The sequence below is a fragment of the Ambystoma mexicanum genome, chromosome 10 (genome assembly GCF_040938575.1).
Source record: "Ambystoma mexicanum isolate Mex_15411 chromosome 10, UKY_AmexF1_1, whole genome shotgun sequence".
In the NCBI taxonomy this organism is placed as follows: domain Eukaryota; kingdom Metazoa; phylum Chordata; class Amphibia; order Caudata; family Ambystomatidae; genus Ambystoma; species Ambystoma mexicanum.
The window spans coordinates 173,676,174-173,701,726 of record NC_090932.1 but is presented as its reverse complement, the minus strand read 5'-3'; the positions used below and the strand labels follow the sequence as shown (position 1 = coordinate 173,701,726).

General features: G+C 45.6%; 1 protein-coding gene across 1 annotated transcript in view; it reads right to left on the bottom strand.

Annotated features, from left to right (window-relative positions):
- Window positions 1-25,553, bottom strand: part of POLB (DNA polymerase beta) — a 230,210-nt gene that overhangs the window by 155,299 nt on the left and 49,358 nt on the right. Inside the window, exons 7-9 of the mRNA XM_069617656.1 lie at window positions 16,309-16,360; window positions 10,864-10,918; window positions 2,377-2,449 (exon numbers count right to left, since the gene is read on the bottom strand). Coding sequence (XP_069473757.1) covers window positions 2,377-2,449; window positions 10,864-10,918; window positions 16,309-16,360 — 180 coding nt within the window. The remainder of the gene's footprint in view (window positions 1-2,376; window positions 2,450-10,863; window positions 10,919-16,308; window positions 16,361-25,553) is intronic.

Below are 25,553 nucleotides of genomic sequence, written 5' to 3'. Positions count from 1 at the left end.
GGTTGCGGGGGTGTCCCCCGCAGGTTCTATGCCTTAATATTGCTGCAAAAATATGGCGATATTTTTGCAGGACTATTAACACATGGAAGCACCTAGATTCAATACAATGGCTACATTTTATATCCACCTATATTCTAAAACCAAGCTACATTCTGCCTTCACTTGGATTATAATGCGATGGCTACATATTACTATAACCTAGAATTCAATCAATAATATGATATAGGTGTAACATAATGGCTACCCTCGAGGAATCATCCGAGTGCAATAGATGTCTATCCTTCCCAATTCTTTTAAGAACACTACAAAGGCTAACCTTCATAACTCTTCTGGGTGCACAATATTGACAAACCTTCACAACTCTTCTAGGTGCACAATATTGACCAACCTTCACAACTCTTCTAGGTGCAAAACATTGGCTAACCGTCACAATTCTTCTGAGTGTGATAAGTGGGCAAACCTTCAAGATTCTTCTAGGAGCAGTGCATTGTCCATCCTTCAACGTCTTCTAAGTGCTGTACATAAGCTTACTTTGGTAGTTCTTCCAAGTGTGATACATTGGTTAACCCTCACAAATCTTCTCAGAGCTATACAGCTGTGTTAGGGAGATTTGTCAGTTTTATGCTTAATCCCCCTCTCCTATTGAGAGCCCCAGCACTCTTTGGTGGACTTCTGGACCCTTTTCATGTTCTCCTGAATGTTGCCCAACATTCATTCATTCTTTCTGCTCCAACAATGGGAACTCTGTTCTTTATGTTTTACCTTATTTTTATGGAGTCTTGCTTTCCTCCATTTCTCTAAAAAGGCATATGTGTTACACTTTTGCAGCACACAGCACCCTATGTGCAGTGTTGCTGGGAACCCTTTGGGGCACTCCTTTTTATAGTCTTACATTTTCCCTGAGAACTACTGATCTTAAGGAAAGAGGGATGCTTTGTATCCTTCCTAAAACGTTTACTTATGAGAGATTAGCACACCCCACCTTATTTGGAGTGCTAGGGGGATACCCTGCATCCCCTTTCTCTCTGCTCCTATGACTTTTTGGTTACTGTCTGGTGGCAGTGGACATGTCCTACCAACTTGTGTGCTATTTTATTTTACTGCAGACTGCATTCACAGCCTCGGGAATGCACAAAGCGGTCACCTATGTTCTAACATGGTGGCGCCCTTCTTTTTTTGCCATTACTTGTGTGGTTGTCTTTTGTTAGCCCTTCTACCATTCTGGGAGCGGGAGGTCTGAATGAGAGTTTTGCCTTTGGCGGAACCCTTTGTGTGTCCTGTCTAGGCTCCAGTGCGTCTCTGAGGACAGGAAGCAGGGGAGGAGTTTGACACTCCCCGTCCTTTGCTGCAGATGTGCCAGCTGTCGTGATTGGACAGCCACCCACCCCTTTATGTAAACTGCAGGGAGAGTTTGCAGAGGAATGAAATTCAGACCAACTGTTCAAACAATCTGACCCTTATGACTATGCCACTTTTCAGAAAACTTGCCACAGCACCCATTCTCTCACAGGATAACTACGGGTAGCGGCCAGGGACCTACCCACCGTGATCCTCGTTCGTGCCGGATTAAAATGCACACCCACATTTTTGAAATCCTTCCTCCATCCTCCTCTTACATCTCCGACTACGGTCTTCCAAAAAGTGTTCAACCCACATCACTTCGAGGCCATACCAATGGCAGTAGGAGCTATATAACATAACAGGACTTTTGACTAACCCATTGGGTGTGCTGCATTGAATCCCACAGACAAACTTTGTTGAACTTTAAAACTACTGAAAAGTACCATTGACTTTTGCTCATCTGTGAACAGCTGTTCCTTTGTTCCCTTTGTTGTCCTGGAGTTTTAGAGACCATCAATGCATTTTAAGTCCACTAGCTAACCTTTACCTAGTCCAATAAGACCAGCACCCCTAAGCAAGTCATGCTGCAATTAGCCTCTATGTTCTTCTGAATGAGAAACGCGTATTCCCACTTCCACAAGGAACAAGTAACTAATATTTATTAAGGGAGGGATTGTTGACCAGATTCATGCTTCTGACAACTTATCATTGCAGATGCTTTATGGCCTCTATCTGCACACACATCCTCACCACACCATACACCTATAGTACAAGAAGAATTTAAATCCAACGTGATCTTAAGTGGCCAAGAAACAGTCAAACTTATATCAATTGCAGAAAGATCCGAGTACAAAAACAAAATAAGGACTCCAAGCCAAATTTATGGCAGTGCAAATGCAGAAGTGTCTGGAGCGCTATACAAATAAATAAAGCAAACAAACAAGCAAATGTTGCTACAGTTGCCGTTTCAAGGGACGTGGAGGGCATAGACAGAACAGTGAAAAAGAATCGGGAAAGCATCTCTTGTTCACTCACCTCTTCTGAAGCTGCCGCATATGGTCGCTATGTACTCGGGATCTAACTTCCTCACTTGTTCCAACACAATCTCCTGTTGAAGGGAAACAAATCTTGTTGAAAATCCTATCCCTTATCTAAGACTACATAAATTAAAATACTCACACATAGCAACAGAAAAGCACACCCTTCATCAGTAAGCACTACCCTACTTGCAAGCGTTAGCCTACATAGTGGGCCTTGCATCCCTCCTTTCCCTCACATACCAATCCCTAAACATTGGCTGCTTTTGTATGTTCAAAAGCGCAAGATATGCTTCATCCCCACGTGCAACAATTGTGGTGCACCTCATCTTAAGAATGAGCCTCCTCACCCCAACCACCCTTCCCTCGATCCCAAGGGCCCTACCGCAATTAAAGCACAAGCATGGGAGTAGTGCCCTTGGATAACATGCACCCCTCTCCCCACTTACCCAAGCATTCATAACCCACCTGAATCCAAAGCAGCTTCTCCAACACAAGTGGCTGCCATCAAGTGGATGCCATGCCCACCGCAACATGAAGTCATCACTACCTATCACACCAAGTGCCAGCCTGTCACCACAGAAAGGGTTCAATTTATTGATTAATTAAATGCTAATCACCCTAAGCCTCGTGCCTCGTACCTTGTCACTTGAAGGGACCAATCTAAAGACGTCATAAGAATTATCGCTTGGTATTAGGGACCCAACTCTTAATATAGGCCTGTACTACACAAGTCGGTAGAGTAGCTGAGCAGCCAGGCTTATCTTCGGAGAGAGTAATGTGAGCTGTAGAGCAGTACACTGCAATCAGTAAACACAGGGATCCAAATAAACACTTACTCACTTTAAATTATATTACAATGTATTTATTTATATATACAGACACACGCAAGTCTGCCTAATAGCATCACTGTGTAAAGTTTGAACTTATAAAGTCTGCCTAATAGCATCACTGTGTTATAGTTTGAATTTAAAGTGTTCCCAACATTGTTGATTGTGACTAAAAGTCAAATGTATATATATATATATATATATATATATATATATATATATATATATATATATATATACACACATACACACACCTGTATCCCCAGGTTATCTGTGCCACATGTTTACCCCTATCCATCCTGTCACTTTATATACGCATGCCGTTATGTACCCCCCCCTGTCCTGCTCTCGTGCCCGTTCGCAGGCGCTTTACTGATAACCACCATATCACACTACTACGCTCACTCTCTCCTATACACCATCATTCAACTAGAACACCGCTATACTATGACAAAATTCGTCCAAGCTGTTCTCATACTAACATGACCCCACCCACAAACACCCCATCACCCTAATAAAACACAGCTAGCTGAGCACATACCGGCTAGCTTAAGCGTTCTCCTCAGACCTAACGCAGCCAGAACTCAGTCTGGGTGTCCACCCTCGGTGTCCAGATAAAGGGTCGAAAAAAAAAGGTTCACATTTTTTAAATTCATTTATATATTTTTTTAGTTTGGTAAAAAAAAAAAAGAAGTTTTTTTTAGTAAATAAAACAGGGGGTTAGGGGGGGAACCCCCCCCATAAAAAAAATGTCTAACCTTTTTTTCGACCCTTATATTCATTTTTTTTTTTACCAAACTAAAAAAATATATAAAGTTTTTTTTAGTAAATAAAACAGGGGGTTAGGGGGGGAACCCCCCCCCATAAAAAAAAAATGTCTAAACTTTTTTTCGACCCTTCGACTGTCAAATAAAAGGCATTCAAACCTTTTAATTTGGATTCCACCCTCCGGACTGAACACATCCAACCGATTCCTCAGCAGCACACCTACCGCTAAGAAGCAGCTATCATGCAACAACCACACCAGCTGCACACATATCCGGTGCTCTCTCTCCCTCTCCCTCTCCCTCTCTCTCTCTCCCTCCCTCTCTCTCCCTCTCCCCCTCCCTCCCCCTCCCTCCCCCTCCCTCCCTCCCCCTCCCTCTCCCACTCCCCCTCCCACTCCCCCTCCCACTCCCTCCCCCTCCCACTCTCCCCCTCCCACTCCCTCCCCCTCCCTCTCTCTCTCTCCCTCCCCCTCCCTCCCCCTCCCCCCCCTCCTTCTCCCTCCCCCTGACTAGAACTGCGGTTCCCAAGGGCGTTCAACTTACCAGTGCTTTGAGGTCATACCAATGATATATAAGGGGCTATATAAATGCCAAGTAACATAACACAACACAACACAAGCAAATTTAAAATGCAGCAACCAACAATAACATTAAATGTGAAATGGAATCAAGTTATATAAGAAACAATAATGCAGGTGAGTAACTTTTTCTATGCTTTACATATCCAACACACAGAGTGATGTCAATTAAGGTCAGTATCAGCACTTATATATCATTGTTACAAAATTGAGATGCAAGGGAAAGTTTCAGGGTTAGACAGAACACACTTTAGCAACTGTTACCAACTAGAATACTCTCCCAGAGGCATATAGGCAGTCTGGTTCCTAGCAATAAAAGTGTTCAGAATTATAACCTATGGAGGAACCAGCACTGCCATAGTCCGTAGGATCAAAAAGATGGAACTTGGGTAAACCAGTACAGCCAAAGTCAAATGGACAGTTACAGTTCTGATGAAGACCTTCAGAGGAAATGTTAACCAGTCAGCGGTTCTTGAAGAAACACAGGAGCTCAAGGGGAGCCTACTCGATAGTGCACAAGCTGCAAGGCCTGCACAAAGCAGTGGTCAACTCTCAGTTGAAGAAAACAGCACTTCCCAAGTCAGGATGCATCGAAAATGGCACAAGGTAATTACAACCCAAGCCCCACAGTACCTTGGAAGTGAAAAATAAATTGTAGGTGGCTTCCTTCAAGGTGCAGCGTTGCAGACCCAGATTCCTGCACCTTGGTCGTGGTGACATAAGGGGAGTGAGGGGAGACCTTTGGTGGGCTTCTTCGGCAGCACTCGGGAGAAGGGGTCGGCAGCAATAGATTCAGCTCACTCCAGTGGCTCTTTGTGGTTTAGGCGCCTTTTTTTTTAGAGTGCACTGGGACACCAACCAGCCCATAGAGCTAAGGGTTTCCCAATAGCACTTTAAGATGAGGCAGCAGCACCCATAAAATGGATGGGGATGCAGATTAATACTCTCACATCAAATTAATAATGACAACTCAATGGTTTGGCAAAGGGAGTCCGTTTAATAAAAAGTACAAAAAACGGGGAGTTCATGAATATCAACTATCGCTCGATCTTCCTTCTCGCTTCAACTCCAATTAATTTCATAAAAAAACACATAATTTATACTAAAACCTCATCATCACTGACATGTAACGCTTAATATCTGGCATGCAATTCTATTGGTTCTAGGAAGGTAACTTTAATATAGGTGCTATATCTTTATATGGTAACTAAGTGAGGGGAATAACCAGTGTCAGGTGGGGCATCTAAGCCCTTCCTTCAAAATGGCTACTGTACACGTCACTAAATGTACGAAGTCTCATTGGTTCTACTAACTAGAAGACCCTATATTACTTGGTCCACTACGATTGGGTTGGCATCAACCCCACTCATACTTTTCCACTAGCTTAACAGCGTGCAGAATGGCCGGCCAGGTGCAGGGAGGTAGCCAGCACCTCCAGCCTCCCTCCAATTATTGCCACAATCGATCATCACTTCAGTGGTCATGTGTCAATTATTTCTTTGTATTTTGGCCTCGAGACTGCTTCTTGGTCTGGAAAAGTTAAGGCGTCTGTGCATGGCACAAGTCCATGCGTAGGTGTGAAAGTTTCATCCCTTCTGCTTGCTCGGTCACGTGATTGACACTGTGAAATCGTCTTAGTCTTCATGCAATTTGTGTATTCGATTTAATTTTGCCAGCCATCTGCCTTCTGTTGCTTATCTGGACCTTTCAGAATAGATACTCTGTTCTTCTCTTTTTTAATTGTATCTACTGTTGGGCTATTTCAGCCGTTACGACCTTGGCTTCTTGGCACGATTTGCTTTCGTCTGAGTTTCTCGGTCTTTAATTCTTGATTTGCTTGCTGCGAGGCTCTCCTCTTGAGACCTTTAATAACCTTTGGTCGATTCTGCTCTTGTGCATACTGGAACTATACTTATATAAAGAGCTCCTTTTGAGGTAGAGATGTATAGGTAGCAGCATTTGATTCTGTGGATCGCGATCTGCTGCTTAACAAACTGAAAGCGTACGAGTGGCCGATATCCCTACTGTCCCTGATAATTTTGTTCCACTCTAATATATCGATGCGGGTTCGCATGAGCTTAGATGGGAAGCGGTCTCCTAAAATTGAAACATCACGTGGCTTGAAACATGGCTGTGCGTTGGCTGCATTTTTGTTTAACTTTTTCATTTTAGATCTTGGGAATTAATTTCTGCATTGTAATGGTGATCCGCCAAGGTTTGCGGCCCAGCAGATCCCATATATGTTGTGCGCAGATGACCTTGTCCTTTTGTCCCAGACCCCACAAGGTCTACAACGGTTGCTTGTAAGGCTTGGGGAATACGCCTGGGAAAACAGATTGGTTATTAATGTCAGTAATGTCATTAAATCACAAGTAATTGCCTGTCCTCCCAAGCTGGGAAGCAAAAGGAGGTTCCCCCCCTTACACACACATGGTCGATACAAGACATCAAGTTGGAAAAGGTGTCTGAATACAAATATTTGGGGAGAGGGGACTTTTGGTGAAAAATTCCTGCCTCTGGAGGTCTACACGAATGCCTGCAATGTTTCAGCCGGTTTCGAATCTTCGGAAGACGATGCACTGGATAATGGTTTAGGTACCCTGGGTATTGGGATTCTGCAGCTTAGGAAAGACAGCAACTTGGGGTGTGGCCCAAAATGAAGAATGTCTTGAGGCTAGTTGGTCCCACCAGCATAAGGGAGGAAGTTGTCCTTGGCGTATCTTCCCCGTCGGTGCAAATACGGGGTCACCACAGCTGCAAGGCTTCACCGGTGCTTCTGCTGCCCTGGAAGATGTTGCTGGCATCTCTGCTCCTCTTGCGTTTTGGATTCCTTGCCTTTTATGCTGGAGCCCAGTCATTCACACACTCAGAGCTGTCAATCACCTGGTGGTTGCTGTCCTCCAGGACAGCCAGCTGACAAGTTAGAACTGGTTTCAGCCAGGCATACCTACAGACAAAGGACAATGAAGTTTCGGGTTCCTCCCTCACTTCCTGCCTTCTCAGACACACTGGAGCCTTGCCGGCATCAGGGCTGAAGCCTGTCAAAGGCAAAACTCACAAAGGACTCAAATCTATTCTAAAGGATAGAAGAAAAGCCCAGAAGGAACTGGCAATTGAAAAATTACGAAAGAAAGACAGGGGCCCTTTTGGGAAAATAGTTACCCATGGGTGCTGTACTGCAGCTAAGAAATCAGCCTATCAGTAACCTGCACAAAAGGTAGTAAAAGGTCACCACTGCCACCAGCCATTTAAGTTAGTCAGTTGTAACAAAAAGTTACATGAGCGGTGGGAGAAGGAGTTACAATGTAACACCCCAGCACCCAAGATAGGGTAGTTTGTGCTGGACCCACAAAAGAAAAGGTAAGTAAGATACAAGTTATCTTACTATTCTTGAGAACTGTAGCTCTGAGGTCCAAGGGACTTTTTTCAGTTACACTGCACATAGGGTGCTGGTGTTAAAAAGCAAAAAGCGGATGCCTGTATTAAACATATGGAGTTTACCAGACTTCATAAAACTGTAAAATAAAAATCCTAGTCAGAGAAAAAGAATGAGTGAGTGGCAAAAAGCTCCACTCACTCAGGACATTAAAACCAAAACAGTCCAGAGAAAGGGAATTAGCACAGAAACTGAAAATTCTCCCCAACACCACCCCCCCCTCCCCCATAAGGGACAGGGGGATTTAATCCACTTTTGAATGAATCTCTTGTTCCAGTTGTTCATACTTCCTGGAGAGACCATCAGCATTCTGATGATTGGATCCTGACCTATGATCAATGGTAAAGTCAAACCATTGGAGGCTGATAGACCATCTGAGCAGTTTAGGATCCCCCCCCTCATTTGCATTAACCATCTCAGTGGTCTGTTTGAATAAGGAAAGTGGAACCATACATGTATGGCCTACCTTCTTCAAAGACCACACAATGGTAAAACATTCTCGCTTTGTGGTTGCCCACCTTGCTTCATGGTCCTTCAGTTTCCTACTGATGAAGCAAATGGGGCGTTCTCTTCCTTGCTCATCCAGCTGACTCAAGATGCAGATTTATGTACAATAAAGGTGTGGCTGTAATCAGGAGTTGTTAGTACTGGAGCTTTGCAGAGGGATCTCATGTGCTAGTTGTAGAAACCTTTGTCTTATCTCTTGGGGTACTACCAGTCTCCTGAAGTCCCCTGGAGTAGACTCTGTAGGCTTATGGTAGAGGAGTCCATTCTCCCAGTAGAGGCTATGCTTGCTTCCCCGGCTCTTGCCCTTCCAGCTGGGAAGCGGTCTGCAGACGCAGACCTTCTAGAAAGGGACAGACACTCTTTGTCTCTGCTGAAATCTGCCCTAGAGGATCCACCTTCTGCAAGCAATGTCTGCAGCTCAGGATGGTCTCTAGGATCCAGATCTTCCAAGGAGGGAAGGATTTCCTCCAGTTCTGTTTCACCGCTAGCTGGTTCATCACAAGTCTTTTCAACCACCAACTCAGCCTCAGGGAGAGGGGAGGGAGGAGGAGGAGTCCTTTTCTTCAGGGCAGGTTTGGGCTTGAGACACTTTCTTTCCAGAGAGCCTGGTTCTCTCCTTGGTTTCTTTCTTCCTGTGAGAAGAAGGTTGGCCTGCATGTGGATTTGAGATAGTGGATTGCTCCTTGTTCTCAAACTGAGTCTCTCTCAAGGTTGCCTCCATTGCCAATCTTGTCCGCTCCCGTTTCTTTTTACTGGGAGGCCTTGGGGTGCTGGAGACTACTCCAAGAGTTTTCAAGTCATTACCCAATAGGACTCTCCCAGGTACTTCAGATTGCACACCAACAGGAATTCTTAAAGTCATGTTATTGCACTGAATGGGGACTGGCAAAATTGGGACCATTTGGATAGGGCCTCCAGCAAGCTTAGTGGGACCTTTGGGTGCCTTGGCTATACCGTCAGGAGTCTCATTGTCATCTACAATAAACTGCATTAACCATTCAACTGAGGCAGTACAAGACTCCACTCTTAGTATAAGGCTGTACCACCAGCGTTCAGGGTAGCGTAGACAGAGCAGCCAGGCTTATCTTGGCGAGAGAGAGAGCAGGGTGTAGAATCAGTACAAAGAAATAGTAATACAAATGGTCCAAAGAAACACTGAAACACTACGTATTGTAAAAATAAATGGTTTATTTAAATACAAGTAGGCCCAGATAAATCTAGCTCCATCCCTCTAGGGACCCTCCGGCAGCATGCGGCTGCAAGCACATTTCAAATAGCTGCTGCATTGTGCAGCCGTGTAAACCAATGCTTTGATTTCACAAAATTGAGTCCATTGTGATGTTAACATTGGGTTTTCAAAAGTGCTCTTCAGTTTTTCAGAAATGGAAATCTCTGAATCAGTCAACCAAAGGCCATCTTGGCTGGCATTTCCAATTATGTAAAAAAAGAAACCACTATGCTGTTTGGATTTTTCCATCATAGCAGCATGTTGATACTTCTGCATTGTAACTGGTTCTTAATTTTTCCCCTTGGAGATAGCAGATTTCTTTTTTGTGGGGGGACGGCTTTAGTTCAGAACAAACCTGGCCTGCTTCAGTTGTGTGGAACAGCGGATAAGCTCACCAGAAAAAAGTTATTTTGAAATAGCTTTGTCAGCTGGCTAGAAAATAAGGACGCTAGTTCTCTGGTTGTGCTGCGACAATCTGCACTATTTCCATGTTTCATATCCATCTGCTTATTAAATTGTGCCAACATAAAACACCTTATCTGGCTAGCATCCGTTCATTTACCACTGAACTGCTGTTGAAAAACGCCTAGCTAAAGATATTTGCAGCTGAAGATAAAAGTGCAGTTCAGACTTCCAACGATTAAAGGGCACGGAGAACTAAGTTTTCCAAGCTTCAAAATGCATCTTGCAAGCTGATACAATTGTGTGATGTGCCGTTTAAACTTGCAACATTTTAGAGCTTTAATACATGCAACACATTCAAAGGTTTTCATAATGTGTTTGAGAATTAAGACTATGAGTAGAGCATGAGAAAAATGTAGCCCGGACAGGTAGGTGCAAGGCAAAGCAGGTCAGTATGGCACACGGCCAATCTGCACTCCCTGGTCTATAAAAGTAAACATGACCACAGCCTAGGAAGTTGTTAACACAGATTAAGAAATTCAGCTCAATTCAATTGCAATCGAACATGTGGCCTTCCTAGTAGCTTCGAGATATGGCCCTTTTACATTTGCACACCAATAAACAATGCTTAAGCTTAACACCAGAGCTACAATATTGTTGAAAAAATAAGAAATGTATGCAGCACACAATGCAAAGCTTTCCCCTAAGCATGATGTGCGCCAACTGGTAAAACTCACTTGCATCGTTAGCATCTCAGTCCTTGGAATACGCTTCTCAAAATCTTCAAAATATCTGCAGAAAATAAAAAACGAATTTGATATAGATGGGGAAGTAATTGGAATCGAAATACAGAAAGACCAAGGCAGTGCTTTAGTTTCGGATGCATGCACAACTGCTCCAGCCAGAGCCCTTCCCCTCTAGTTTCGAGGTAACAAATAACCGCACGATTGTTCTCTTACAATGAGGATCTTCCTCAGACAGTCTCTGCCAGGTTGACAATAGTGGAGGACAAACGTCAGACACATTGCAGCTATCCTATCTGCGGGCAGGACGATGCACCCAATACTTTAGGTGCCAGGTATTTATCTGTGCATGTCGGTGGATTCTTAGGATTAATTTTCAGTACCAGCCCCATGGGAGGGTTCTGAAAGACCAACCTAGGTGATGAGCAATGGCATTTCACACTAGGTGTCACCAAACGCCAAGATAGCATAGGCCGAGCAGTTAGAGATCAGGGGCTGGTGTGTACATGCAGACAAGCAATAGAGTGGCACACTGAAGTATCAAAATACGTTCATTATTGGTCTCAATTTATGGGGCCCATATATGTGTTTGCTCCAACCCCCTTTACTTTGAGCCTTCTCATTTATTTTGGTGGTCAGAGGGACTACTGCTGGAGCCCCCCTGCCACTACATCACATTTTGCCTTACTTAAGGTATATAGTATTGGGTCGCTCATAACGTTCCCATTTTTGGCAGCTAATATTTAGTGTTCGCTTCACCATGGGTGCATACTGATTTATCGCATTGGTAGCCCAATGAGCCTTTAGCCTTTGGGATATTAATGGGTTGTTATGGAGATGGAGCTCCACAAGGGATGCCTTAATTGCTGTTCTGCTCACTTTGTGAGCCCAAGATGGCAGCATCCATAGTGGTTTGAACTAGTTTAGACCAGTTCCCCACCCTATGCAGGCCACTACACTTCCTGTGGGGGTGAGGGTGGCCTCGATATTTTTTTGGTCTGAGACACCCAGATTGGCTGGCCGCCAATAACTTTGTTTTAAATCCCTTAATGGGATTGGCTGGCAGAAAGCAGGCCCCTATCAGTGAAGGGATATATAGTGGCAACCCTGTTCCCGAGTTCAGTGCTGCTGGACTTTTGGACGGTGAGCAGGTCCAAGAACCTGCTCGAGGATCTCTCACCATTGCTGCATTTGTAGGCTCTCGTTTTGGTAATACTGGCTGGAAGCAGTGAGACCACTGCTTCCAGCCAGTATTACCAAAACGAGAGTTCTGGTCATAGCTTTGCTTTGGATGTTTTGCTGCTGGGTGTCCTTCGAGAGTTATCCTTGTCCTGCTACTGGTTCTGCTCATCTATTGAGTTCAGGCCTTCCACCCTTGGACCATTGTCTGGGCTCTTTTACAACATGCTCCCTCTGTCTCCCACCAGGGTGTGGCCCCTTGGTATTGGAAGCTGCTGCCGACTGGAAAGGCGTTGGAACTACCCTACCAAATCTGTAAGTCTGGATGTTCTCTAGTCACCACCACTGTTGTCCTTCTGCAGGCGCGGTTCTTGCTGGTGTGCCATCCCCGTTTACCTGCTGAGTTGCCAGGGTCTACCGTGTGAAGGTTCCACAGTCCGCTTTGAGCTGAGGGAAGGAACTGGAACTTTCACGCTCTGAAACACTTGTGTATGAGCGAGATAGAAATAAAATATCAATAACTTACCTGGATTTTTAGCATAACCAGATAACAGGCTACAGACTTCGGCCCATTTCCTATGTGGCACTTTCTTCAACTTTGAACTCCTACAAAAGGACACTGCCTACCTAGACAGTGGCATTTTTCTAGGGTCCCCTAGGACCTGTGAGGTTCTCTGCAAAGCTGTGGGCTTTTCTGTTTTTTCCCCGATTTATCGGTACAGTGTAGCTCCTGGTCAGGAATGTAACACTGCACACTGGCCACAGGTCCCAGGGTATTGGCAGTTTGCAGCCAGTGAATGTCACAGCTCGAAGTGGGAAGGCTCAAAATGCAGATAGTCTTCAGACTGGTTGGTCCCACCAGTCTAAGGGAGGAAGACGTCCGAATCAGAGCTTCCCTGTCGCTTGGAAAAGGAAGGCTGGAGCAGCAGTCACTCAGGTAGCTCTGGCGGTCGCAGGAGGTTGCTGCAGACATGGTCGTTCGTTAGGGAGAATTCTCATTGTTGTGCCAATTCCCTCCAACCTTAGAGACCCCTAGCTCTTTTGCTGGACTTTCAGACTTTTAATTTTAACCCTGGAGTGGGTGAGACCTTTTTCTCACTCTCTCGTTTATTTTTGATCTGATCTGGACTCTGTTTCTATGATTAGGGAGTCTGACAAACTCCATAGGCATCACTTTTTGTATTGTGACACACAACACCCTCAGTGCAGTGTCACAGTAAGTTGGCTGGTGGCAGTGTTTTAATTTTCCTACCATTGTGCGTTTTTACCGCAGGCTGAATCCTCAGCTGTAGTAATGCACACAAGTGCTTTTAATCCTTTTGTTCGTTTTGTCTTTGGCGGGCTTCAATGCTTTAACCCATCTCTGGCTCCAGTGTGTCTGGCAGGGCACGAAGTGAGGGAGGGGCCCTAAACTCCCAGTCCTTAGTCTCCTTGGTTACCTGAAGGCACCCAGTGGTGATTGGCTGGCTGGCTGGCTGTGCTTGCAGGAAAGCCACCCAGCTGTGTGATAGGCTGTGCATGAATGGGAGAAACCTGCATAAAAGGCGAAGTATCTTGAACAGAAGGCAGAGTCGACCACTGGAAGAAACATCCGATGAAAGAACTTGGAAGAGAAGCTTGAGGTACCCTCCTGGACCGTTGAAATGCCCGGTGAAGCCCTGCTGCATTGCTGAAGCTCCAACTTTGTATCGACTAGAGAAGCCCGGAACTGACAACTTCTTCCCTTGGGTTGGTGGGACCAACTGACTCCAAAACAAACTTTGCTGGAACCCCTCTCCCTGCTGGCTGTACTTGCTTGCTGCTGCTGGAACCGAACACCAGGGGTCAGGAAAATTAGAATCGAGTGCATCTTCATTATGCCGGAGCCGAGCTCCAGGAAGATCCCGAGGACCCTCCTGAAGCAGGACGACCAAAGTCTGAGCCACGTCAACAGAGTGCTGGACCCCAGATGCAAGGGGAGCCCATAAGGTGTCCCAGAACAGCAGTGGTGCCATTGACCGGTAGCTGAAATCACGAAGTGCCGCTGATTTGGAAAGAACCCATAGCCGCCGACGACCTTCAAACTGCAGTGCAGGAGTCCTCCAGACGTCCTCCCTCTTGTCCCCACGACTGAGGCCCAAGAACCCAGGACCTGCAGGACTGCAACCTGAACAGAAGCCAGCTGGATCCTCTTCATCCAACCTACGGTGCTGTCTTGATTAAAGGGATACTTAGCTTTTTGGTCTGTAGCTCGTTTGTCTCACTGGAGACTTGCAGTAGCTGCTTTTTCTGCAGAGTTGCTTGCAGCATTGACCTTCACAAGCCTTACAGCTTGTGGCCCAACAGCGATTCTTTTTGTGCAAACTCTCAAAACATTGTGCATGGTGCAAGGCTTTTGTGCTATCTGAAGAAGTGTTAATTCTGCCGCAAAAATATTGCGATGCAAAAATATCACCATATTTTTGCAGCGAAATTCACACATGGAACCTGCGGGGGACACCCACGCAACCCCTGCATCATTTTTTTATGTGTGGGGGACACCCCTGCAACCCCCACTCCCACATAATATCCACCCCCAAAAATATCGCCTATGGCGAACCAAACAGCCATATCTACGGCGATATTTTTGTTGGGGATTTATGTAGGGATACCCCCTAGACATTGTGCAAAGTGACTTTGGCTGTCCTGGCTCTCTGCAGACTCTTCTGACCCATTGACCTTGGTTTTAACTGTCCCTCATAGGTGGTACATACGTTTAACTTGTATTCCTGGGAAAGGTCTAACCTAGACTTCAGAACCAGTTAACCTTTTTCCTTCCCTAACCCTTTACTTTCCCACCAATTCAGTATTGCATTAATTGTCAAAAGTGATATATCAATGTCCACAGTGTCCTAGTAAAGTCACGTCAGGGTGTAGGAAGTGTATGTGGGACATCCGAAAAGGGCATCTACTGGCTTATTAAATCTGAGGAAGTGTTGTGAAGTGCATTTTTATTGTTGCATATTGCCCTTTCTAAAGGCTTATTTAAAAGGGACCGTTAAATAATTATTTTACTAGAAAACCTTGAGTATAAGTGTTACTTGAATACTTTTAATTGTGAATCTCAATGTTATATCTCTACAGCACACATTTACCCCCCCCCCTTTGAGACAAGTCTGGCTGCTCATTCAGTCACTCTACCAACTCGTGTAGTACAGACCTATACCAATAGGTGGTTTACTGATTACCAAGAGGACAAGGCAGGTGTAGTCTCCCACAGGGTTACTACATACAATCTTGCCTAACATCGTCCTCTTCGGAATGGATCATGCAGAAGTTGACTCTCGCTTCAGCATCAAGACCCTCACCTTTTATGCAGGAACACAGCCATTCAACATGCTTGCTTTCACTCAAACCTGGGGTGGGTGCTGTCCTTCATAGACAGCCAGCCTCCCAGTTAGAACTGGATCTAAGTAGGCACACTGGAGGACAAAGACCTGGAAAGCTTTGGAATCCTCCCAGTTTCCTGTCCTCCCAGGCACACTTGCGCCTCTGGGCGGGCTTCACCCTGGCATCCCGGCGAGGACAAATGATGACTTCACCCCCCACCCAGCACAGCAGAAAAAAGGGCCAAGGAAGAACAAACCATTGTGAGTTGGTGAAAAAAGCAGACAGGAACCATTTTGGATCAAAGGTGTCCCATGCATCCGTTATCGCAGCTACGAATGCAGCTTACATTGTAAGTTTCACAAAATTGGTAGAATAAGTATCCACTGCCACCAGCCACTCAGATAGATGCGTTACGTTACTGCAACTCAAAAGTTATTGGAGAAGTGAAAAAGGACACAAAGTGTCCCCTCAGCACTCCACTTAAGGTTGCGGTGTGCTGGTCTCAAAAGAGAAGGGTAAGTAGGATAAAAATCATCCTATTATCCTTAGGAACAGTAGTTCTCACAATTAATTAAAATAAAACCAAAGAGGGAAGCTCAAGGTGCTGTGTGCTACATTAGGAAATTACACATGACATTAGAAAAAGATGATGGAAAGTGGGCTCCATCAAAATAAACCTAAAAAGGGGCACCCAGAGTACAAACAAGAATGGGTGAATGAGGAAACAGATACCAACTCATTCGGGAGTCTCAGAAAAAAATGCAATAATCCAGATAAAGGGCAGTATTTCTTTGGCCGCCTAGGACACTCAGACTGTAGATCAGTAATTCCAACAGTGTAAATGGCAGAATTGTACACCAGTGTCAATCAGGAGAAATACTCTAAGATGTCTAAGCAAACTGACAGACTTACTTCAGACCGATCCGCTGGTGGTGGTTCAACTTGTGCTCGTTCTTTTTCAAATCTAGGAAAGCAAACATATCACAGGTGTGAGCATTAGAAAAAATAAAAGAATGCTTATCCTTGAACTCTAGCACAGCTCGTATGTGCGCCTCGGTTGTGCAAAACACAGGGAAAATCCTTGTCATAATGAACCTTGCTGGAGAACATTCCATAATACTGACAACTATGGTCCAAGCGCATGCACATCAGACTGCAACAGGCCCCACAGTCCCAGTTCCCATGTGTAAAATGTTAGTCAGAATTTAATTTGCAGAATTTCTGTAGGTCCCCTTGATTTTTGCTTCCACCCGTGCCCCTTTATTTCTGGGATCTTGAACCTATTTTTGCAGCCAGGGATTGGGGGGCAGGGATAGTCTTCCACTGTAGTCCCATTCACACCACAACCCTTTTTGAATCACTTAGATTGCCACATGGTTGCTGTGAGCTGTCAGAAATGTGAGGCAGACAACTTTGTGAACCTTTTTTAAAAGATGACATTTTATTAACTCAAAAAGTTGGATAAAAAGGTTTCTGACCCACACACTTATATGTATAACAAATTTAACAAGGTAAGATAACATCTTGCACCCTTTCTAGACAGGCTTTCGTTCAAGATCGGCTAGAGTTCACAACATCAGCATCCCAGAATTTCAGCATCCCAGCATCAACGGATCCTGTCCTAGAGAAGCATCTGTGACCACGACTGGAAGGACACCTGTCGGTGTCTTTGTGCAGAGACTGTTGCTGGAATTTGCCTTCCCCAGTCCTGTGAAGTGTCCAGCAGAGGCCTGCATCAGCGTTTCTTGCATTTCTTCATCGTCAGGGGTTGCTTCTGTACCTGACTGGAACAATCCTTACATCTGCATTTCCTGGGCACCTCTCAGTGCAACCAACAGTGGGAAATTCAACCTCCAGTGACTCACAGACGATGCGAAAAGTGATCCAGGAAATTGCAAGGGGGTGGGGGTTGTTAGGCAAGAATTGATGTAGTAACACTGTGAGACTACACAACACTGGTATTAGGTAACCTACCTTTTGGTATAGGTCTGTACTACACAAGTTGGTAGCGTGACTAAGCCGCCAGGCCCATCTGCAGGGTCTGAGGCTGCAGACCCAGCCTCAGTCATGGGGACAAGAGGGAGGACGTCTGGAAGGCTCAAGCTACGGCAGTTTGGAGGTCGTCGGTAGCTATGGGCTCTTTTCGGTTCAGCTGCACTTTGCGTCTTCATCGCTCGATAAACAGGACCATCGCAGATCTGGGATACCGGTTGAGCTTCCTTCACTCCTTGGGTCCTGCACTCTGGTGAGGGAACTTGTGCTCTGGTTGTTCTGCTTCTGGAGGGTCCTTAGACTCCTGGAGCTTTTGTCTGTATTTCAGACGTTGCACTTGACTACAGATTTCTCGACCCCCGGCTCTCTGTTCCTGCAGCAGCAAAGAAGTACAGCCAGTCGGAGAAGATGGTCAAGTGGAGTTCGTCTCAGGGTTAGTTGGCCCACTAACCCAAGGGAAGAAGTCGTCCCTTCCGGAGCTTCTCTGTGGAATTGAAAAAGGAGTTTCAGCACAGCAGCAGGGCTTCACCGGGCAATTCAAAGGTCCAGGAGGATGCAGCAAGCTTCATTCATGGTTTCTTCGTCGGGTGTTTCTCCCAGTGGTCGACTCTGCCTCTAGTCCCAAAACCCTTGACTTTTAAGCTGGTTTCTCCCATTCATGCACAGCCTTGGCTGTCAATTACACAGCAGGGTGTCTATCAGCCAATCAGGACTGGTTGCATCGAGGCATTCCTAGAGACAAAGGACAGGGGAGTTTCGGGAACCTCCCTCACATCCTGCCTTTCCAGACACTGGAGCCAGAGGCGGGCTTCAGGGCTGAAGCCTTCCAAAGGCAAAACGAACAAAGGGCTCCAACCTGGCTCAACGTGCAGAGTAAAACCCAAGAAAGACCTCACAAACAGAAAATGGCAAAAATAAAGAAGACTGATGCCATTTTGACAAAATGTTCACCCATGGGTGCTATACTACAGCTGAGGATTCAGCCTGCGGTAGAAAAGCAGAATGGTAGGAAAATTAAACCACTGCCACCAGCCATTTAAAGTAGCGAGGGTAACATAAAACATGTTGCATCAGAATGTAGGATAAGGGGCTACTAGGTAACCCCTGAGCACTACACATAAGATGGTGTGTGCTGGACCTACAAAGAGAAAAAGGTAAATAAAGTCAATTTCACTTTACTATTCTTGGGAACAGTAGTTCACACAAGAAAAAGGTATTTAAACGTTATGAGAAATCTAAAGGATTTCTCTGTGACACTGCACTGAAGGTGCTGTGCGTCACCATACAAGAAGCAGATGCCTATGGAGCTTGTCAGACTCCAAAAACAGAGGAAACACATAACCCAAATCAGGTCAAAACACATGAGAGTGGGAAAAAGGTCTCACTCACTCCAGGGTTAAAATTAAAAAGTCCAGCAAAAGAGCTGGGGGTCTCTAAGGCTGAAGGGAATTAGCACACAAATGAAAATTCTCCCCAACAGGGGGGTCAAGTAAATGCAGTGCATCCGTCCCTCACCCACCCCAGTCCTCCATAGGACAATATTGGGACTAAGTTGGTCTCCTAAACCTTCCATTGCACTGCCTTTTGGCCATCGAACCTAGTAAGTAACTCCTGAAATACAAAAGAACATTTACTTACCTTAGTAAACTGTTGAAGAGTACTTTGATTCGTTTTTTTTTTTAAGATGGTAAGGCATTTGATGCTTTACCCTTTGATCCATCACCAACACAAGTAAATTATAACTTACCTACATAGACTACATTCTTGGCAGAAACATGGTGGCTTGTGCGACTTCTGGGGACAAGACCCCATTCTTCTAAGGGTTTGGACTGCTTAAGTTAGGGAATCGACTTGCGATCTGGTTCCATTATGGACTGCATTTAATGTTACTTACCTGCTTGCTGAATACATTATTTGAATGCATATATAAACCTATGGTGAATGTATGTATTTATATAAGTATTACCAGATATTATTACCGGTTAGTTTCATTTTTCAGTGTGTGTAAAAGGCCTAGAATAAATAATTATTTTTATACTTGCCTGTCTAGATTGAAATAATAGAATAGTATATTGCGTGGACTCATTCAGGGCTCCTGACCCTACCACACTCTCTTGAGAAGAGCCTTAACTGCTCTCCATTGCTACCTTGATGGAGTGTTGGCTAACCTCTCAGAGTTCCCTGGTCACTATAACTAGGGTGGCCTCCTAAAATCTGTTCACCAGGCCTGATTCTAGAAATCCATCTTAACTGTAGCCCACTGCAGCTTTTGTCTGCCATTGGGCTACCAATGTATTTTAAGTGATGTCTGGCATTTTATTTAGGGGCCTTTCTTTGGTCAGGGAAACCACAAGGCAGGCCTAAAATGGCTGTTGTGCATATCGGGTCTTTGAGAGCAATACACACTCTATAGTCCTTTGACCTGGTGGAGACTTCCTGGCCCTGGGCCAGCCATTTCACATCCTGGAGGGGTGAAGTGGGTAAACAAGTGGTTTTAGGGGGGAGGTCACCCAGATTGGCTGGCTCCCTAACCCTTTGTTGTTAACCCATTAGTGCAATTGGTGGGCTGGCTTCAGCTGGACCCTGGTGAGGGTATATTTAGAGGAGAACCTTTGGTTACAAGTCAGTGGCAGCTATTGCAGCTTTCCCGCGTTAATACACTAGTGGCCGAGCGTAGCGACGGAGGCCGAACCAACTGTCGTGTAGTGACAGAACAATGCATAGGCCCACAGCCTGTCTGAGTTATGATAGGGTTCATTGATTTTCGGGGCTCACAGTGCATGGTTACAGATTTCAGTTTTAGCTTTTCGCAAACGATGCACCACGTTAACAGGTACGCATTTGCAGCAGAGGCTCAGAATGACCTGGGTCACTGCTAAAACTGCATTCCAAAAGTACTTCCCAGAAGCTGCCCACCCGCTGCGAGGAAGGGGGAACGAGAGAGTTGAAGCCAGGTGCTGAAAAGTACTTTCCCATCGCAAACAAGCTAAGGGGAAGCTTCTAGAAGGGTTTACATAAGTAATTTTAGAATGTCGGCATTGGTGGATTTATTATTATTTTTTTTTTAATGGGGTGATCAAGTACATGGTAATTTGTAGGCTGTTTGGAACAGATTTTCAGTAAGTTATCCGACATCTGTGGCAATAGCAATTGAGGGCTTGCTGAAGCAAACAAACTATTTTAGGACGAGGATTAAAAAGAAAAATATTTATCCGAGAATATGCAATAGTATTTATTTACTGCAATGAAATAAAATTGTATTTTTTGTAATAACTTATAAATTAATCTATTTTAACCAGTTTGGTTATGGTCTCAGTGAAATTTATTTTTAGTCTGTATGTAATGATGTATGAATTATATAATTTGAACTGGTTTGTTTAAATCACTTGGAAATTGTTGTGGTTGTGTTGATTGAAAAGGTTGACGAATATGAACCATACACAATAAATACATAATAAAATTACATAGTATGTGATGGACATGCTCCCTTAATAAAAGCTTTATGCAAATAGGTGTTAGCACAGTTTTTCTAAAGCCCTACCAGACTTCTAAAAACCATACATCTGAGGCAGAACATAAGCTCTACTCTACCACTTGAGGATGGGGGTAGCCAGGCTCATTTTAGGAGGGAGAGAGGGCTGTAGTTTGGTACAAAGAAATAGTATACATACGGTCCAAAGAAACACTGAAACACTATGCATTGTAAAAAATAAATGGTTTATTTAAATACAAGTAGGTCCAGTTAAATCTTCGGGAACCAAGTACTATCACATATCATATAAACACAATTATAAAAACCAACTCAAAACTTAGGGGATACAACCCAAAGTACATAACCTTATTCAGAATAGCAATCAGCAATTGGCTATTCTTGGGGTGTAAAAACCAGGTTAGATATTAATTTTTATTTATTTTACTTATTTGCATTTGTATAGCGCACCTACAGCCCAGAGGCATCGGGGCGCTTGTTACAAGAATGTTTATAAGCATTTTCAGTAGGCCGGGTTACTTGTGACCGAGAGGTCTCTTAGTTACAGGTACATTACTCATCACAGATTTTAGTAACGCATAAGAAAACAGTGGATTAGTTAGATGAAGAGTTGTGTTTTTAGTGCTTTGCGGAAGGCTTGGTGGGACAATCATTCTTAGGTTAGGTGGAAGGGCATTTCATTGTGTAGCGGCTATCGTGGGGAAACTGGATCCCCCTGCACAGGCCTTTTTGGTTTTAGGCACAAGGATAAGGTTAGAGTACGCTTCCCTAAGAGGTCTTGTGGGAGTGCGTTTGACAATCCTCTGTACAAGGTACAGATGGGCAGCATCATGGAGGCATGTGTGCGCCAGGGAGAGAGTTTTGAAGACGATTCTCTGTTTAACTGGGAGCCAGTGGACCTGTCTCCTGATTTTGCAGATGTGTTATTTCCTAGAGGTCCCCGTGGCTGCCCTGAGGCCATTGTTTTCATTTTTTTGCGCTAGTTGTAGTTTTGAAAGGTTTTTGCATGACGTCCCGGATAGTAGGGCGTTACAATAGTCTAGTCTGGAGGCAATAATGGCTCTGGCTATGGTGAGGCAATTCTGTTGAGATAGGAATGGTCTGGCTGCATTGATGATTTTCGCGTAGTAGGCTGATGAGGTGGAAATAGCATTCACTTGTCTGTCCATGGTGAGGTTTGAGTCTAGGTAGACGCCAAGTGTTTTGACATAATCAGACACCTTGATGGGTGTGTTGTCGATAGTGAAAGAGGAGTATTCCTGACTGAGGTTGCCCAGGGTAGTGGGTGAGCCGATAAGTATGAGTTCCGTTTTTATGCCGTTTAGGCAAAGCCAGTTGTCAGCCATCCAGGATTGGATAGTTGAGTAGATAGTCGTGAGATTAGACATGTCAGTTTTGTAGTCACCTGTGAGTGGGATTAACACCTGCGTATCATCCCCGTAATTGGTGTATGAAATGCCCAGGGAATCCAGGATGCTAAACAGTGGCCTAGTGAAAAGGTTGTAGAGCGTTGGCGCTATGCAGGAGTCTTGTGGGACTCCACATTTGAGGAGGCTGGGGGTGGCAGAGGCTGATTCAGAGAAAACTTTCATAGTCCTGTCTTGGAGAAAGGAAGTAATCCAGTTGCATGCTTTAGGGGAGAAGTTAGCTGCAGAGACAAGGTGACGGTACAGGGTGTTGTGGTCGACCAGGTCGAATGCAGCTGAGAAGTCAAGGAGCAGGAGGAGTGCAGGTTGGCCTACATCTCTCATGTCATCCATTTGGTTCTTTAAATCGAGGAGGGCGGATTCAGTGCCATGTCGTGGGCGGAAACCTGATTGCCGCAGGCCTAGGAGTTGGTTCGCTTCCAGGTATTTTTGTACTTGCATATATGCAGCTTTGTCGAGAATTTTTAGCAGGAATGGGACCGTGGCGATAGACCTATAGTTCCCGGGGATGGTGGGATCGAGTGGAGGCTTTTTTATTAGTGGGCGTACCCAGGCTTCTTTGAGAACAAGACCTGTCCTGAAGGAAGCGTTGATAAAGGCAGTGAGAAAGGGAGCCAATGTGGGAGCAGAGTCTTTGATGAGTTGGGCTGGACAGGCATCACCTTTGCAGTTGAAGGGTTTCATGGATTTGAGCAAGGTAATGGCCTCCGATTCTGTGATGTCTCTGAATTCGAAGGGGGGAGGGGAGGTTCAGTGCAGGTGGGGTGGGCGATTTGCTGTGCTGGCTAACTATAAGCTTTTCGAGCACTTTTTGGTGGCCAATGATTTTGGATTGAAGGGTGTTGAGCTTGTCTAGTATTGCCGATTGAATGCTGTTGCACCAGTTTGCATCGTTGATGAGCGTAGGGGGGGGGGGGGGTGGGGGCGGAGGGTTTTTCCAATTCTCTAAAGATAGAGAATATTTCTTTGGAGTTAGATTTGGCGTCATTAATCCTTGAGTTAAATGAGAGGGCCTTAGCTTTGATGACATTTTTATATGACTTGGAAATGGTTTTGAAAGCCTTCCTGTTCGATTCTGAGGGGTTAGCTTTCCAGGTAGAGAGGGCGGATCGTTTTTCTGAGCGTTGTTTGAGCAGCTCATTGGAGAACCAGGTGTTGGAGTGCTGGATTTTCTTGGCTTTCTTGGGGTCCAGGGGAGCAATGGTGTCTATAGCATTGGTGATAATGTTTTTGAAGGTGCTAGCAAGAATGTCTGTATTGTTGGAGGAGGGCGTCCGAAGCGCGGGAACCGTTAGGTATGGCGCCAGATTTTCCGCAGTGAGTTTACGTGAGCTCCTGGTAAGTGCCGCTGGGCAAGGGGTGGTAGGGATGGAGTGCTTTTGCTTAGCGGTGAGGTTGAACTGGATATAGTGGTGGTCGGACCATGGGATGGGGGTATTGGCAGTGACCAGAATGGAGCAATTGTGCTGGTTGACCCAATCCAAGGTGCGTCCTTTAATGTGAGTGGGTTCCGAGATGGTGGGTGCGAAGCCAAGGGTGGTAAGGGCTTTATTAAGGGTTTTGGCATGAAGATCTTTAGGGTCATTTAGGCCCAGGTTAAGATCGCCCAAGAGGATGATATTGGAAGTTTTTTTTTATATTATCCGATAGGGCGTGGACGAGAGAGTCTTGGAAGTCAGTGCAGGGGCCGGGAGGTCGGTATACAATGTGCATACTGATGGTGCAGGTGTGAGACAGGTTGATTTTAAGTGGGAGGTAGTCGCAGTTGAATTCAAGTTGTCCCTGTTGTCCCGGTGATTCCCTGATGCTAAGGGAGTTCTTGGCTATAAGGGCAACACCACCACCTCTCTGGTTGGTGCGGTCTTTCCTCTAGATAGCGTAATCTGTGGGGATAGCTAAAGAGAGTGCAGGGCCTGAGCTCGTTCAGCCAAGTTTCAGTAATTACAAGTATGTCGAGATTGTCTTTGGTGATAAGATCATGAATGTCGAGGGGATGTGCAGGAATAGAACGTGCATTAATTAGTGCACATTTTAGGGTACGTTCAGGGTGCTGTAAGGTGATGTGAGAAGGGAGTAGAGGTGTGGTGCGGAATGGCAGAGCGGTAGGGAGTGGCTCTGTGGGGGCGTGGTTGTTACATGCAGGGAGGTTTGACGTGCATGGAGGGCCAGGCATTGGGGATGCAGCGGCATGAGAAGGCAGGCATATTTCAGTGGGCACAGGTGGTGCAACAACAACATGATTGGGCGCAGGCAATTCAGTGGGCACAGGCAGTGCAGCAACAACATGATTGGGCACAGGCATCACAGTGGGCTTAGGCACAGCATGATTGGGCGTAGGCATTACAGTGGGCATAGGCAGTGCAGCAATATGATTGGGTGCTGCCAATTCAGTGGGCACAGGCAGTGCAGCAACATGATTGGGCGCAGGCATCACAGTGAGCATAGGCAGTGCAGCAATATGATTGGGTGCAGGCATCACAATGGGCATAGGCAGTGCAGCAACAACATGATTGGGCGCAGGCATCACCGTGGGAATAGGCAGTGCAACAGCATGATTGGGCATAGGCATTACAGTGGGCATAGGCAGTGCAGCAACAGCTTGATTGGGCATAGGCATTACAGTGGGAATAGGCAGTGCAACAACAGCATGATTGGGTGTAGGCATTACAGTGGGCATAGGCAGTGCAGCAACATGATTGGGTGTAGGCATTACAGTGGGCATGGGCAGTGCAGCAACAGCAGGATTGGGCGTAGGCATTGCAGTGGGAATAGGCAGTGCAACAGCTTGGTTGCATGCAGAGTAACGTGCGAAAGTTCTCCCCTCCGCCCTTGGGCTCTGAGTGAAAGTCAAGGTTCCTTTAGTGAGTATTTTAGTGATGTTACGGCAGGCGTTATGCACCTTGGGGGGTGTGTCACAGAGGTTAGACGGCATGCCGCGTGCAGAATTATATCTGCGGAAGGATTTTCGCGGACACCTACTGGCAACTCTGAAGTTGCGGACGCTAGTACACGGTGCATAGCAGCGCATCGGAAAGGGCAGGTTGCGTGTGCGGAGACGAAGGTTTCTGGCAAGTAGGACAGCAGGGTAAGAGTGGAGCCTGAGCCTCAGTGTGGATCAGGCTACAAGTAGAGGTGGGAGAGGGGGGTGGATGAGGAAGGGGGTGAAGAGCCTTAGCTCTTAGCGTACCCCGAGCGCCGACGAGCAGCGAAGAGCTGCAAAGAGGGATGATGGTCTTTCCTCCTGGCCT